This window comes from Pelophylax lessonae, assembly GCF_965119305.1.
Source record: "Pelophylax lessonae genome assembly, chromosome: 12".
Taxonomy (NCBI): Eukaryota; Metazoa; Chordata; class Amphibia; order Anura; family Ranidae; genus Pelophylax; species Pelophylax lessonae.
The window spans coordinates 176,894,755-176,910,116 of NC_138779.1; the positions used below are offsets into that span (position 1 = coordinate 176,894,755).

At 44.3% G+C, this 15,362-nt stretch overlaps 1 protein-coding gene across 1 annotated transcript in view; it reads right to left on the reverse strand.

Annotated features, from left to right (window-relative positions):
* FUZ (fuzzy planar cell polarity protein) overlaps nucleotides 1–15,362 on the reverse strand; it is a 176,409-nt gene that overhangs the window by 116,309 nt on the left and 44,738 nt on the right. The window contains exons 5-6 of the mRNA XM_082273581.1: nucleotides 7,842–7,946; nucleotides 2,603–2,800 (exon numbers count right to left, since the gene is read on the reverse strand). Of these exons, the coding sequence (XP_082129707.1) occupies nucleotides 2,603–2,800; nucleotides 7,842–7,946 (303 nt within the window). The remainder of the gene's footprint in view (nucleotides 1–2,602; nucleotides 2,801–7,841; nucleotides 7,947–15,362) is intronic.

Genomic DNA, 15,362 nt, shown 5'->3' on the forward strand with positions numbered 1-15,362 from the left:
ATTACTTTTTTAGTTTATAATAATTTTTGATGAATATGACGATTGTGGGAGTGAATAGTTTGAGTTACTCAATAGCATCAAAATATACTGGACTTACAGGATTTCCGTGCTCTCTATGTGAGAAAGACTTTCAGTAACCAAAGAGTTAATGGAAAAGGATAGCTGGCTATTTAAGAGTGAGAGACCCAACCCCTCCTTGCTCCGAAGAAGTTAGCGTGATAGGCTAATGAAACGCGTCAGCGCTTCGTCATAGTCTCGGACGTTCCATGGGGAGTGACCGGGCAGACATCCGTCCCTGAATACACAGTGCTCAGCCGGGATGGAGGAGGCTATCTGAAGCAATAATGTGTCCCTCGGACATGTGAGGCGGTTTTCCTTATAGCACGGTTAGTGCAACTACTTTAGGGTGAACGGAGCGGTGAGTGGACGACTTTAATGCCTATGTGAATTGAATAGCTGTGGGACTTGGCCAATTGGCTTTGTGCATCAGACACGGCCTCTGCAAAGGACTGTATGAAGCTCAAGTTGCACTCCTGACACTCAGCACCCAATCTTTAACACAGGTGGACTGCCGATTCAGCGATAGCCTCAATCCTCCTACTAAACCCCATATCTGCATTTGTACCATGATTTACAATGACAATTCATACGGCCTGAAAAATAATTAAAGATATCCCAATTTCCACACTGGGTTGAGCCCAATAGCTTCTAGCCCTATCAAATTGCCTTGTGAATGTTGGTTGAATGTTATTTGGTAATGCATGAGCAGCTGCCGCTATCTCCCCTTGCTGCTATAGACAACGTTGTCTGATTTTAATTGTGTGGCCTGTATGCCCAGCCTATGGTGGTTGTGTTGAATTTTTGTTTAATCTCAATTTTGAAAATTAATAAAGCTACTTTTTAATCTCCGTGTGCCCTCAGATCAACCTCATTTGGGATCCCGCACTATACAGGTTCCTTACTTTTTTTAAATTCTTTTGTTAAGTTTGGAGACTGCTCAGCCCTGATGTCTGTGATAGGAGACCCTGTAGCTAAGGTCTACATCTACATAGTTGGAATTACCGACTGGCCTTTCCAGATTAATCAGGGTGTACTATTTAGTGGTGATCCAGGGTATTTTCTTTCCTTTTTCTTCATTGACACTATTCCAATTATTTCTGTTGCATTCCTGATATCATCCAACAGGAAGAAAGGAATCCCCTCTCATAAGCAGCAAATAAAGTTCAGAGATCATATAACTGGTTTCTGGAGGGTCAGGAAGAATGGATATTTTAGCTCAAAAGCATGTTACCTGGCAGCAGGTAAGCAGCAATTTACCTAGCTCATATTAGGCGGAGGTAAGCAGCACACTGTGCTCATCTACAAAATCCCCATTCCAGTTTTCAGGGCCCCAGCCATAAAAGAAGAGATCACAGCCCGTTTGTCCTGCTCTTGTGGCATATGGGGGGGGGGGGGGGGGCCTTGGGTTTGTTTTTGGACTCCCCTCTTGACTCATTATAATGATGTGTGGTATATTAGCTAATAATAATATATCAGTGGGCCCACACACAGCTTGCTACAGGAGACACTATTGCAGATGCCTGGTGTGTGGGGCTATATTCAGGAGTCTCACACCCAGGAGGTAGACTTTTCCACTATGATTCACTATAAAATACAGTTGATGGTCCCAGTCTTGTATAAAATACTGCATACCCAGCCACCTCTAGTATATCAGGTATCTGTGAAACGGTTTCATCTGACCTTAAAATGTTTCTAATAACCGTAGTTTCCTGAAGTAGACTGTTGGGTTGGATTGGGAAAGGTTGCCTCGTTAGAAAAGGTACTCAGGAGAGGTAATACTTCATACAACAGGCTCCATGCAACATGAGGATTAAGATTATGGAAAAAACATATACATTGTCAGTTTTAGTGAGCCCCACTGTATGCCAGATATTACACTATAAACAAGCAAAAAATTGGGGGAGCAAACCCTGAACATGTATATCTAAAGCCGGTGCAGCTATGGACCAAGCAACATGTATATTAAAAAAGAATAGCGCAACCATGCAAAAGAAATGACTATTAAATATGGAAACAATCCATAAAAAAAAATGGCTTTAGATATACATGTTCAGGGTTTGCTCCCCCAATTTTTTGCTTGTTTATTATGTATTCGGTCTGACCAGACTTCTGTGGTTGAGCATCCCACCCCCCACACACACCTGTACTCTATCAGAGTCCACCATCAAGTAGATACAGGAGGAGTCCTTTGTAGTGCATTAGCACATCCATCCCAGCAAGGAGTGTTGTCTCCAAGGGTTGGAGAGGCTGGATTCACCCCTTTTCTATGGATAGTGTAGGACCCACTGATAATGGGGTACTTTGACGCAGTGGTGGGCTTGAGCACGATATGGCCAAATGGTGGGACTAAACCCCCATTTTTATTTATGGATTGTTTCCATATTTAATAGTCATTTCTTTTGCATGGTTGCGCTATTCTTTTTTAATATAGATATTACACTATACCTATGAACCATTACAGGTGCTGTGTGTCCAAAATATTTGCATTTACAATCAAGGCTTCCACTGAAAACCTGCATAAGTAGTTCTTGTGTCAGCTCACCGTAGGGCTCCCTTGTGGTAGATACACTGGGTAATCTCGTGATGAATGTGGAGACAATGAGGAAACCAGCCAGCTAAGCAACATCACATCTTGGGATGCCAACCTCCACCACTTCTCTGTGGCCACCACTACCTTCCCTTCAGCCAGAAGACAGCCAAACTCGCTTTCCGCTGCCTGTGTGAAACCATCAAGGCACTCCTGTAATTCAAATGTAGAGAAAAGGGACATAAACTATAAGGAACCTTTGATAGATTACATGGACATTAGGGTCATAAGTAACAGTTACGCAATTTTAGACTACTATGGAAGGCTTGCAATATCAGATTCAATTGAACTGTGAAGTTGATGTAAGCAAAATCTGATAAGGGGGAGGATTACCTGCAGACATCCCCAGATATCATGTAAAATCTGTGAACAGCTACGATTATTCATGAAACACAGCAACTCCGAAAAGTCACACAATCATCGTTTTTTTTTTTTTTTGTTTATGATACTGGCTCTCATTGTTTGGTTCTATAATAGAAAACTTCCATTCCACGTTTTGGTGTCAGTGAGTGGGGCTGTAGCGGAGTCGGAGAGAGGGAAGTGCTGAGACCTGCAAATACAATTGACTTTAAATTGCAGGCCCAGATTTAGGCTCCATGCACACTAGCATTTTGTAAGCTCCTAGAAGCTGTTATGAGAATTTTATCTATGCTCCTAGCCAAGCCAATAGTGTTATTATTAGAGATCGACTGATATCGTTTTTTCATTGCCTATACCGATATTTTGGTCATTGCGATATAGGCCGATATAGACCTTCAAAACAGCAGCCTGCAAAACCTTGCGGCCAAAGGAAGCATCCGCAGTTGCCAACAGATCCACTTTGTAGAACTTAGTAAAAGTGTGCACCGATGACCAAGTAGCCGCCTTGCAAACCCACGCCACCAACGCCTGATGACGAAAGGCCCAAGAAGCACTAAGTGCTCGAGTAGAGTGTGCCGTTACAGGGAAAGGAGGAACCTGACCATTAATAGAATAGGCCTGAGTCACTGTCTGCCTGATCCATCTGTAAATAGCCATAGAAGAAGAGGACAGCTGACAAACTGAGTCTGACTTCCGAAAAGACTCCATGGCTGCCAGATACACCCAAATCGCTCAAACCACATCCAGGGCATGCAACGCAAATTCCTGGATGGGCCTGGGACATAAGGAAAGCAACACAATGTCTTCATTGGAATAGAAGTCAGATGACCACCTCAGGTAGGAACCATGGACGTGGGCGAAGAATCACCTTATCTTTTTGGACCACCAGATAGGGGGGTACGGCATGATAATGCCGCCAGCTCCGACACCCTGCGAGCAGAGGTGATAGTCACCAAAAAAAGTCACCTTCTGGGACAGCGTAAGCAGGGGAATCTCTTGAATAAATTCAATGAGAGGCTTCTGGAGAACTGAAAGCACCAAGTTCAAATCCTACGGAGGTAGAGGAGACCGCACCAGTGTAGTCAGATGTCAAAACTCTTGAATAAAACTACTCACCAAGAAGACCGCCAAGGCCAACATCTGACACTTGATGGTACTTAATGCCAATTTCTGCTCAACACCTCGCTATAGGAAGGTCAAAATCCGAGCCACTGAAAAGAGGGTGAACACCGATCGACTCATACCACGAAATGTATGCTTTCCACATACGATGGTAAATCTTCCTAGAGGTAGACTCCCTAGCCTTCAGCAGTGTCGGAATCACCGACCCAGGCAAACCTCTATCAACAGCCAGGCCATCAAAGCCAGCCACTGTAAAGCAGGATGTCGTCCATCAAGGCAGCAGAGGACTCCACTTGCAAGAGGAGGCCATCCAGGTAGTCTAGTGCCTCAAATCCCCCGCTGATGTTGTAGCAACGCCAGAACCGGGGCCAACACTTTTGTGAAGAGCGGAGGTGAGACCAAAGGGTAATGCCACAAACTGATAGTGCTCCTCTCCCACAGCAAAATGGAGGAAGCGCTGGTGTTAGGCACATATCAAGCATCCTTGATGTCAATAAAATCAAGAAAATCCCCGATGTAGGGATGCCACCACCGTGCAAATTGACTGCATTCTGAATTTCTGTACCCGCAAAAAAAAGTTCATGGCCTAGGAGGTCCAGAATCGGACGTACCTTGCCCCTCCTTCTTTGGGACTGTGAACAGGCTCGAATAAAAACCTTGAAACCGTTCCAATACCGGAACCAGGACAATCAAACCCTGAAGCAACAGGTCTTGCACCGCTCCGAAGAGAGCTTGCAATCGGTCCGGGGACAGACGTACATTGAAAGAAAAGAACAAAACTATCTTGTAACTGGACAGTATCACTTCATGGACCCATTTGTCGTTTACCAAGGAGGTCCATGGGTCCGGAAACCAGCGAAGACGCCCCCCCACCCTAGGTATGGGTAAGGGCATACCTTCATGCTGAAGGAGCCTTGTCCCTGTGTCTAGAGAATCCTGCTCTCTGCTTGCCAGACCAGGGCCACTTGGAACCTTCCGAGGAGGACTTGAAAGATTTTGAACCCTTGTGGACCCTGAGGGACGAAAAAACTGTTTGTGAGCAGAGAAAGACGGGCTACGTCTGCAATGAGGTTCTTTTCCCTTCCCAGGCTGTGGAAGAAAGGTACTCTTCCACCATGGGAGACTCTTGTCATCCAGGGTAGCCCCAAACAGGCATTCACCTTGAAAGGGTTAATCAGTCAGAGTTTTTTTATAAGTCTGGTCAGCAGACCAACACTTAAGCTACAATACATGCCTAAGCACCACTGCCAGAACAGATAGCTTAGAAATCAGGGGAGCCCCATCCAAAGAGGCATCGCAGACAAACTGCAGCCCTTGGACCAACTGGTCTGCCAACTCCGCAAAAGACAGGGGGAGAATCTGCTCATCCTCTAGGTCATGGTGCAAAAGTTTAGCCCACTCAGTTAGCATTTGTGTCACCAGGGCAATGGCCAAGACTGGCCTCAGCGCTGAACCAGCAATAGTAAACATATTGTGGGCCACAGACTCTGCCTTCCTGTCAGCTGGATCTTTATAAGCCAGATATTCCTCTACCAGAATCATTGTTGCTTTGTTCAACCTGGAGACGGGGGATCCACCACTGGTGGTATAGTCCACTTCTTGAGAATTGACTCTTCAAAGGGGTACCTCACAGCAAAGCGTTTAGGAACCACATAGGGGCATTTTGGATGCTCCCAATCTTTATAGACAAGCTTGTCAAAATAGGAGGGATAAGGAAACACTTTTGCCATGCGAGACAGCTTGTGGATGCCAAGGGGGGCAGTCACCTCCGTCGCAGTCTCACCTGCGTCCTCCGTTTTTAAAGTCCCCCGCACAGATGTAATCAGTGCGTCAAATAGCACCTTCTCATGCGCAGCTACAGGTGTGGCGGAATCATCCTCACTATCTGATAGATCAGAAAGCGTGGCTACAAACCCCGCACGATGGGCCATGTCCACAGCGGCAGAGTCAGATTCAGGATTGCATATTCACAAAGAAAGATACATTTTTGGGACTGCGCAGAGACTCTTTATCAGGCATGAGATTAACCACATGCTTAAAGTGGTTGTAAAGGCTGAAGGTTTTTTACTTTGTGTGCTGCAACCCCCACAGCCCCCAAATACTTATCTGAGCCCCCTCTTGATCCAGCGATGTGCACGGGAGCCTCGGCTGTCCTGGGTCTCTCTCCCCATTGCCGGAGATACAGGCTCCTCATTGGCTGCCACTGCTGTAAATCACAGCCAGTGAGCCAACAAGGAGAGAGCGGAGCAGAGTGGGGGGCAGGGGCTGTCTAATGGACACATAGAGCGGGGTTCGGGAGTGAGTACGCACCAGTGCCTCATGGAGGCTTGCTATTATGGACACTGGTCAAGGGGGAGGAGCCAAGAGCACTGGCAGGGGACCGAGAAGAAAATAAACGGGGCTGCGCATTGCAAAACCATTACAAAAAATACTTGGATCAAGCTTTGATCTAGGTCAGTACCAGGGTTAGTGTTTGCGTCATGGTCAAAGGTCGAAGCCAGTATCAAAGGTCAGGCTCAGCATTTTTCTTCCTTTGGGGGGGGGGGGGGGGGGAAGTAACAGAATTTTTTATTTTTTTTTAATTATTATCAAAGTGTTTTAGGTAGGATAAAAAAAAAAAAAAAAAAAAATGTGCATTATTGTTTCTAGGCTGTACTACGATGACATACAACATCTAACATACACATATGTGGTATCGCTGCGATCGTCAGGAGCAAGAACATTTATTTTGAGTTGTTCTTTGGTGGTAGATTATGGTAGTACCAAGAAACATACAGCTAAGTTTAATAAAAAATATATATATATTTTTTTTTTTTTTTTTATATTTGGGCCAGTTTTCCTTTAAAATTAAGAAAAAAAAAGAAAAAATGCAGGAGATATCCATTACTATTTACCACCAAATGAAAGCCCGATTTGTCTTGGAAAAAAAAACACGGTATAATCCACCTGGATGCACAAAGTATTTGTGATATGTACGGTTGTACTAACACATGTCAAAGTCACAAAATTGGGCTTAGACATTTAGATTTTTTTTAACCCTTAGGCACGAAGGGGTTAAATAACAAACACCTTTAGATTTGCTTTAATGAAGGATGCCTGCACAGTCCCAAAAAATTGGGGGGGGGGGGGGGGGATTACTAAAACTGGAGAGTGCAATATCTGGTGCAGCTCTGCATAGAAACCAATCAGGTTCCAGGTTTTATTGTCAAAGCTTAATTGAACAAGCTGAAGTTAGAAGCTGATCGGGGACCATACACAGGTTTTAGTAAATCTCCCCCATTGTCTTTCTATGCGATCATGCAAAAGTGAGCCTTGCATCTTGAAACAAGCTGGTTTGGGGTGCTGATGACATATTTCTTTCAATAAGCGGTTTGGGTTACTGACAGTCTGAGATTTTATGAGCAAGTAGCAGTAGTAGTAGTATTGCTAAGCAAAAATCAACTGAAATAAATTGGTAAAAAATAAATTTAAAAAATCACCAGGACAAAAACAGTGCGAATCTCCCCCAGCAGGGACACAAGCAGCAATAAAACTGTTACTAACTGTTACTGTTCTAACCTCTCCCCAATCTATCCAAAGCAAAAAAAAAAATAAAAAAATAAGTTTATATAAAATATAAAAGGTTATACCTTAAAATAATTTAAAAGTGTATACCTTAAAATGCAATGATCAAAGCTGATCATTTTATTGTTCTGATAAATTGCACACCAACCTGGAGAATAGCCACATCATGAGCGATGACACAGTCTACACATTGGGTTAGGTCTCCCATCTTCTCAGATTCAATTAAGAAGCTGTCAATCAACTTAAAACAAGCCTGAATTGAGAAACAAAAACAATAATTGACATTAAAGATGTTGTATTAGATTTATATTAAGTTTGCACCAATACCATTTTAAACATTGGCAAGTAAGAGTATCAAAACTTTGTGGTGTTGATTTGCTTCAATACAAAATAACAGGGCGTAAATCGCACTGCAAAGAATCGCATGCATTTTGAACTGGAATGTGGTGCGATTCCTGTTGGCATGTGCTTTCCTCCACTACACTAGTGTGTCTATAGAAACGGAACAGAATCTAGTGGGCAGTTTATTAAAAATGTTTTAGCTCACATTAAGTACATATCTAGTCAAATGCAAAATCTGTATAGTGCCCCGGTACCACTGATGATAGAAAAATAACAGCCGCTGGATGTGCTCATAGGGCTGGAGACGTTTCGGGGCCATCTGTGGGTGTAGGGCGGAAGTGATGTCAGCTTGGGGGGGGCCCACCTTTACATCTCCTCCAGCCCTGTGAGCACTACCAGCGACCATAATTTGCTATCATCGGTGGGACCGGGAAACTATGCAGATTTTGCATTTGACTAGATATGTACCGTATATACTCAAGTATAAGCCGACTTTTTCAGCATGTTTTTTCATGCTGAAAAAGCCCCCCTCGGCTTATACTCAAATCCGATCAATGCGCATGTGCCGCCGCTCAGGAAAGCCCATACACATGGTGCATGTGCAGTGATGTGTTGGCGCCATTTTTAAATGTAAGGCGGATAGGTAAGTGAGACTCCTCTGCAGCACTGCAGGTAAAGGTACGCGAGACTCCTGTACCATGCCCCCAGCACTGCATCTCCTGTACCATCTGTGCCATGCCTGTACCATCTGTGCCATATCTGTTCCATATCTGTGCCATGCCTCTACCATCTCCTGTGCCATGCCCACAGCCCTGCATCTCCTGTACCATGTCCGCAGCCCCTGTTTTGGGTCTCGTGGTGGTCCAGTTGGGTCCAGTAGCTACTGCATTTCCCACCCTAGGCTTATACTCGAGTCAATACGTTTTCCCAGTTTTTTGTGGTAAAATTAGGTGCCTTGGCTTATATTCGGGTTGGCTTATACTCGAGTATATACGGTACTTAACTACTTGCCGACCGCGGCAAGTAAATATACTGCGGCGGTCAGCCCCGGCCAGGCAAAGTGACGTATTTATACGTCACTAGCCTGTCACCGGCTTGTGAGCCAATAGCTGGCGGGCGCGCGCCGGCCGCGGCTCGTTCACTAAGCAGTCAGTGCGTGTGACCGGCGGACCCGATGTCCGCCGGTCACTCAGCGATCGTCGGTAGAGAGGGAGAAAGGCAGGCGGCTAATGTAAACAAGCCGCCTGTCATTCTCCCCTGTGCAAGAATGGAGATCAGAAGGTTCTACTATGTAGAACCGTTGATCTCTGTTTTTACAATAGCAGACATGTCCCATCACAGTTAGAAACACGCCCCTAGGACACACTTAACCCCTCCCTCTCCAATACAGTTAACCCCTTCCCTGCCAGTGTCATTTTTACAGTAACAGTGCATATGTATAGCACTGATTACTGCAGTAATGTCACTGGTAACCCCAAAAGTGTCAAAAATGTCAGTCAAGGGTCCGATCTGTCCGCCGCAATGTCGCAGTCCCGCAAAAAAAATAAATAAAAAAATCGCAGATCGCCGCCATTACTCGTTTAAAAAAAAAAACCACCAAAAATGACAAAAATCTTTCCCTTTGTTAGTAAACGTGATAACTTTTGCGCAAACCAATCAAAATACGCTTTTTGCGATTTTTTTTACCAAACAAAGGTAGCATAAAACAAATTGGCCGAAAATGTTAAAAGATTTTGATTTTTACTTTTTTTTTTGGGGAATTTCATATAAAAAAAAATGTGAAAAATATTGTTATTTTTGCAAAATTTACGCTCTTTTTTTGTTTATAGCGCATGATCAAAAAAAAAAATCGCACAGGTGATCAAATACCACCAAAAGAAAGCTCTGTTTGTGGGAAAAAAAGGACGTCAAATTCGTTTAGGTACAGCGTCGCACGACCGCGCAATTGTCCGTTAAAATCACGCAGTATAAAAAAAAAATAAATAAATAAAAAAAATTGCAAAAAAACCCCTGGTCAGGAAGGGGGTAAAATCTTCTGGGGCTTAAGTGGTTAATATGAGTTAAAACATTTTAAATAAACTGTCCACTAGATGGTGCTTCCCTTTCTATATACACACACACAAGCGGTGGGGGAAATCGCATGCAATTCGGACAGCAATCGCACCACATTTCTGTTTAAATCGCATGTGATTATTTGTAGTGCAATTTGGACCCTTTGTATTGATGCAAATCGCCCCACAAAGTATAGGTTCCAGTTTTGGGATCATTTTCACGAGTACAAGTACTCCTGAAAATGCTCAATATTTGTGCATTCCTGGTTTAGATGTAAGATAGGTTATAGAAAAGCGACACTTAATATCCTTATTCTCTAAATATAATGTGTTTTTCTGCCTCCTTGTAACTACTGTATCTCCATAAGCTCCAGAACCTCTGCTTTTTCCCTCACTTCCGTGTGTTTGGAACAAGAAATGCACATTAGTTGCAGTCATGTACAATGCTCTATGCACACTATAGATCCCATAATCTATATATCATCTTGGGAGCGAGCAAGAGAAGGTAACTATGTTCCTACATACAAACAATGGGACCATGGAGAACGTATAACATAGTTACATAGTTAGTGAGGCTGAAAAAAGACACAAGTCCATCCAGTTCAACCTATGATGTGTGTGTGTGTTTGCTTTTAACCGTACATTGTGTACCCCTGTATGTTGTGGGCTTTAAGGTGTCCATCCAATAGTTTTTTGAAACTATCAATGCTCCCCGCTGATACGACTGCTTGCGGAAGAGAATTCCACATCCTTACCGCTCTTACAGTGAAGAACCCCTTACGCACTTTAAGGTTAAACCGCCTTTCCTCAAGTTTTAGTGAGTGGCCACGTGTCTTATTGTATCTCCTCTCTCTGAATAGTTTGTTCCTTATGCTAGGGTTGCCAGTACAGTATTTGTACATTGATATCATATCCCCCCTCAATCGTCTCTTCTCCAGAGAGAATAGGTTCAGTGCTTGTAGTCTTTCCTCATAGCTGATGTCCTCCATTCCCCTAATCATTTTTGTTGCCCTTCTCTGGACTTTCTCCAGTTCCAGCACATCCTTCCTGAGGACCGGTGCCCAGAACTGGACGGAATACTCCAGATGTGGCCGGACCAGAGTCTTGTAGAGTGGGAGAATAATCTCTTTATTTCTGGAGTGAATCCCCTTTTTTACACAACCCAGTATTCTGTTGGCTTTGCTTGCAGCGGCTTGGCATTGCATGCCACTGCCAAGCCTGTTGTCTACCAGTACCCCCAGGTCCCTTTCCATCCTAGACTCACCCAGAGGTTCCCCCCTAGTGAGTAGCTTGCTTTCTGGTTTCTGGCCCCCAAGTGCATTACTTTACATTTTTCTACATTAAATCTCATCTGCCATGTAGTTGCCCACCCCGTTATTTTGTTCAGGTCCGCTTGTAAGGTTTCCACATCCTGCATAGAAGATATTGGCATGCCTAATTTAGTATCATCTGCAAATACTGAGATTGTACTAGATATCCCCTCCTCTAGATCATTTATGAATAAATTAAACAGGATTGGTCCCAGGACAGAACCCTGGGGGACCCCACTTTCCACACCCGCCCAATCAGAGTACTCCCCATTAATCACCACCCTCTGGACTCTCCCCTGGAGCCAGTTCTCTATCCAGGTACTCACCTTATGGTCCATACCTTCCTTAGTTTGTACAGTAAGCGTTTGTGGGGAACGGTGTCAAAGGCCTTTGCAAAGTCCAGATACACCACATCCACAGGATTACCTTTATCTAGGTGGCAGCTCACTTCATCGTAGAAGGTTAATAGATTGGTTTGGCATGAACGATTTTTCATGAATCCATGCTGATTACTACTTATAATACCGTTTTCATTACTAAAGTCTTGTATGTGGTCCCTTATCATCCCCTCCAAAATTTTGCAGACTACTGATGTTAGGCTGACCGGCCTATAGTTACCCGGAATATATCTCGGCCCCTTTTTAAATATTGGTACCACGTTGGCTTTTTTCCAATCAGCTGGCACCATACCTGTCTGTAAACTATCCTTAAAGATCAAGAATAATGGTCTGGCAATCACCTGGCTGAGCTCTTTAAGAACCCTCGGGTGCAAGCCATCCGGTCCCGGGGATTTATTTATGTTAAGTTTCTCTAGTTTAGCTCTAAGTCTATCCTCTGTTAGCCATGGCGGCACTTCCTGAGGTGTATTATTTAGTTCGGCCTTACAAGCGGGGTTCGTGTAGCCCCCAGATTCCTTTGTGAAGACTGAAGAAAAGAAATTATTTAACACTTCCGCCTTTTCTCTGTCCTCTGTGGCCATTTTTCCTTTATCATCTTTTATGGGGCCAATGTGTTCTGGCCTCACTTTCCTACTGTTTATATACTTAAAGAACTTCTTGGGGTTCTTTTTACTCTCCTCCGCTATATGTCTCTCGTGTTCTATTTTAGCCGCCCTGATTTCATCTTTACATTTCTTATTACACTCTTTGTAGTGCTTAAATGCTGCCAATGACCCCTCAGTCTTGTATTTTTTGAAGGCCTTTTCTTTAGCCGTATGTATCCACCCCTCTAAGAGAAAGTATGATCATAGCAGCAAATAAAAGGAATTTGGAAGAGCCTAAATGGAACAGAAAGATCTTTTTAGAATTAAAGCAGTAGTATCAGAGTATACTATAATAAGGCTTACCTGTAGGTAAGATGAATATCTCCTAAACCTGCACAGTTTAGGAGATATTCGCCCTGCATGCAGCCGCTGACACCAGCGACGCATGCGCTCTGAAGGTACAGCAGACCTTCAGAGCTCCTTGCCGGAAAGTGACCTCACGCACACATGCGCAGGAGTGACGTCATCGCAGCTCCAGCCACCCAGAAGAGATGCCGAGGGAACATGACAAATCCCTCAGCGGTGTCCAGGCAACCGCGTCGGGGCTTCCTTTTAAAGGTAAGTATTTCATAATGAGCTAGTATGCGATGCATACTAGCTCATTATGCCTTTGTCCTGCAGGGTTTGTTTGTTTGTTTTTTCTGAGGATACAACCGCATTAAGAATACATGGTTGAACAGAACTTTTTTTAACCAGTTTGTCGTCACTTTAAAGTGGTTCTAAACTCGAAAGTTGTTCTACCTTAAAGTAAAACTTTATGTAAAATATAAAAATGGTCGAACAGGCGTGATTTTCATTGCAGAAGAGACACGTTTTGTCTCTTCTGCATTAAACTTACCTACCTGCCTGTCCACGCATGTGGAGCTCATTGTAGAGATTCAGCAATTCTGAAGCCAACTAAACTCCCGTGCTGGAGTGACATCATATCGGCCCAGTCAATTAAAGCTGCCAGTACTCGATGCCCAGAACCGGAACTCAAAGATGGAAGTGGCCAGCAGGGAGCTCCAGGACATCGCATCGCTGGAGCCAAGGCGAGTATAATTCTGCTTTAATGCATTCTCTGCATTAAAGTGGTTGTAAACCTTTATATATACTCAGTGAATGGATTATCCTCAGGTGATACACAGAGATAAAACAAAACCTGCATAAGTTGTACTTGTTTATCTGCAGTCTTCTCTGCTCTACATCGGTTCAGAATTTATAAAGCTTATCTGATCTGTCAGAAAACAGGGGGCAGTGAGCTGAGGTTGCACTCTGCAGAGCTCAGTGAAGAGAGCTCTAAGAGCTGATTGGACGGAAGGGACAACACTCCCCCCCCCCCCTTTACACAGCACACAGGAACAGAGCTGAGGATGTCAATCACAGGTGGTGTGCTTGAGCTCCCCCCTCTGTCCCCTTTTTACCTATTGGTGTCAGAAAAACTGAGGAACAGGGCAGCAGACAGAAATGACACATAGTGCTCTGAATTGATAAAGTACACACTGTAGAGGGAATTGTTTTTTTATTTTTTATTTCACGTTTAAGGTTTACAACCATTTTAAAGCCTCCCACTACCTGTTCTTCCTCCCCTTCCCTAACACTTACCTGATTGCTTTATCGATCGATCCAGCGCTAAGCCCAGCTGCAAATCTTTTCTCCCCTCTGCCTGCTCTTACAGGATTTTTATTATTTATATACTACCAGTATACTGTAGTATATAAATAATAGGGCTCTTTCACACGGTCCGCCTCCGCAGGCGGATCCGTGTTGCTCAGCGGGGATCGATCCGCGATCCCCACTGAGCCGGGCGGATGACAGCTCCGTCTCCGCTTGCAGAGCGGAGAGGGAGGTGTCTCAGCACCCGCTGCCCTCTATGGGGGATCGGATGAGAGCGGACCGCTTGTCCGCTCTTATCAGATCCGCTCCGCTCCGATTACTGAACGGATGGAAAAATAGGGTTTCCATCCGTCCAGATTTCAGCACAGGATCGGATGCGGATGGCAGCGGGTGTCAGCAGAGGTGGCTCCGCTGACACCCGCTGCCCCATAGAGCTGCATGGCGGATCTGATCAGACCGCCCGTGTGAAAGAGCCCATAAAATGTGTCATTTCTGTTTGCTGCCCTGTTCCTCTGCTACCAGCATGAGACACTTCTGACAAGTTTTTCTGACACCAATAGGTAAAAAGGGGACAGAGGGGGGGAGCTCAATAAAAATCTGATTGGCTGCCATGGCTAAATTCTCCACTTTGATCCAGTTATTATAAATATGATTGTGGGAGAAGCACCCCAAATAAACAAACACACTTAAAGTGGCTGTAAAGCCACTTGATCAAATCACAAAACCCCCTCTGTTTAATAATATTATGTGCCCCCCAGTACGTGTTTTATAAAAAAATTTCAGAAAACAGGGGGCGGTGAGCTGAGGTTGCTCACCGCCCCCTGTTTTCCTTATTTCAGAACACCTCGGGCAGTCACATGACTTCTTGCCTCTCTCCTCTCCTAGTCTGACAGCTAAAGCGGGAGGGGCCGAGAACTCCCACTGAAGTTAGCCAGGAGGAGAGGAGGAGAGCAGTGGGTAGTCATGTGAGTGCCGGGAGGCGCTCTGAAATAAAGGTAGAAATTGGCAAATTTTTTATAAAACACATACTGTGGGGCACATAATGTTATTAAACAGAGGGGATTGGATGAATATAATATGCTAAATTTAGTAGCAGGAAAGAAAAGGGGCGGGGAGCAGAGCGGCACTATCTTTAGCTGACAGACAGGGATTCGCCGAGGTTGAGAGGCGGAAAATTACGTTGTGATCTCTACTAATCGGCCAATCAGAGGAAGCCTTGTGTTTATTGCTAAAAATACAAGATTTCTCCAGAGTGACAGAAGCACACAGCACGACTATTTATATCTGGCAGCAGACAGAAAGTAGCTAATGCTACTACAGTTCATCAC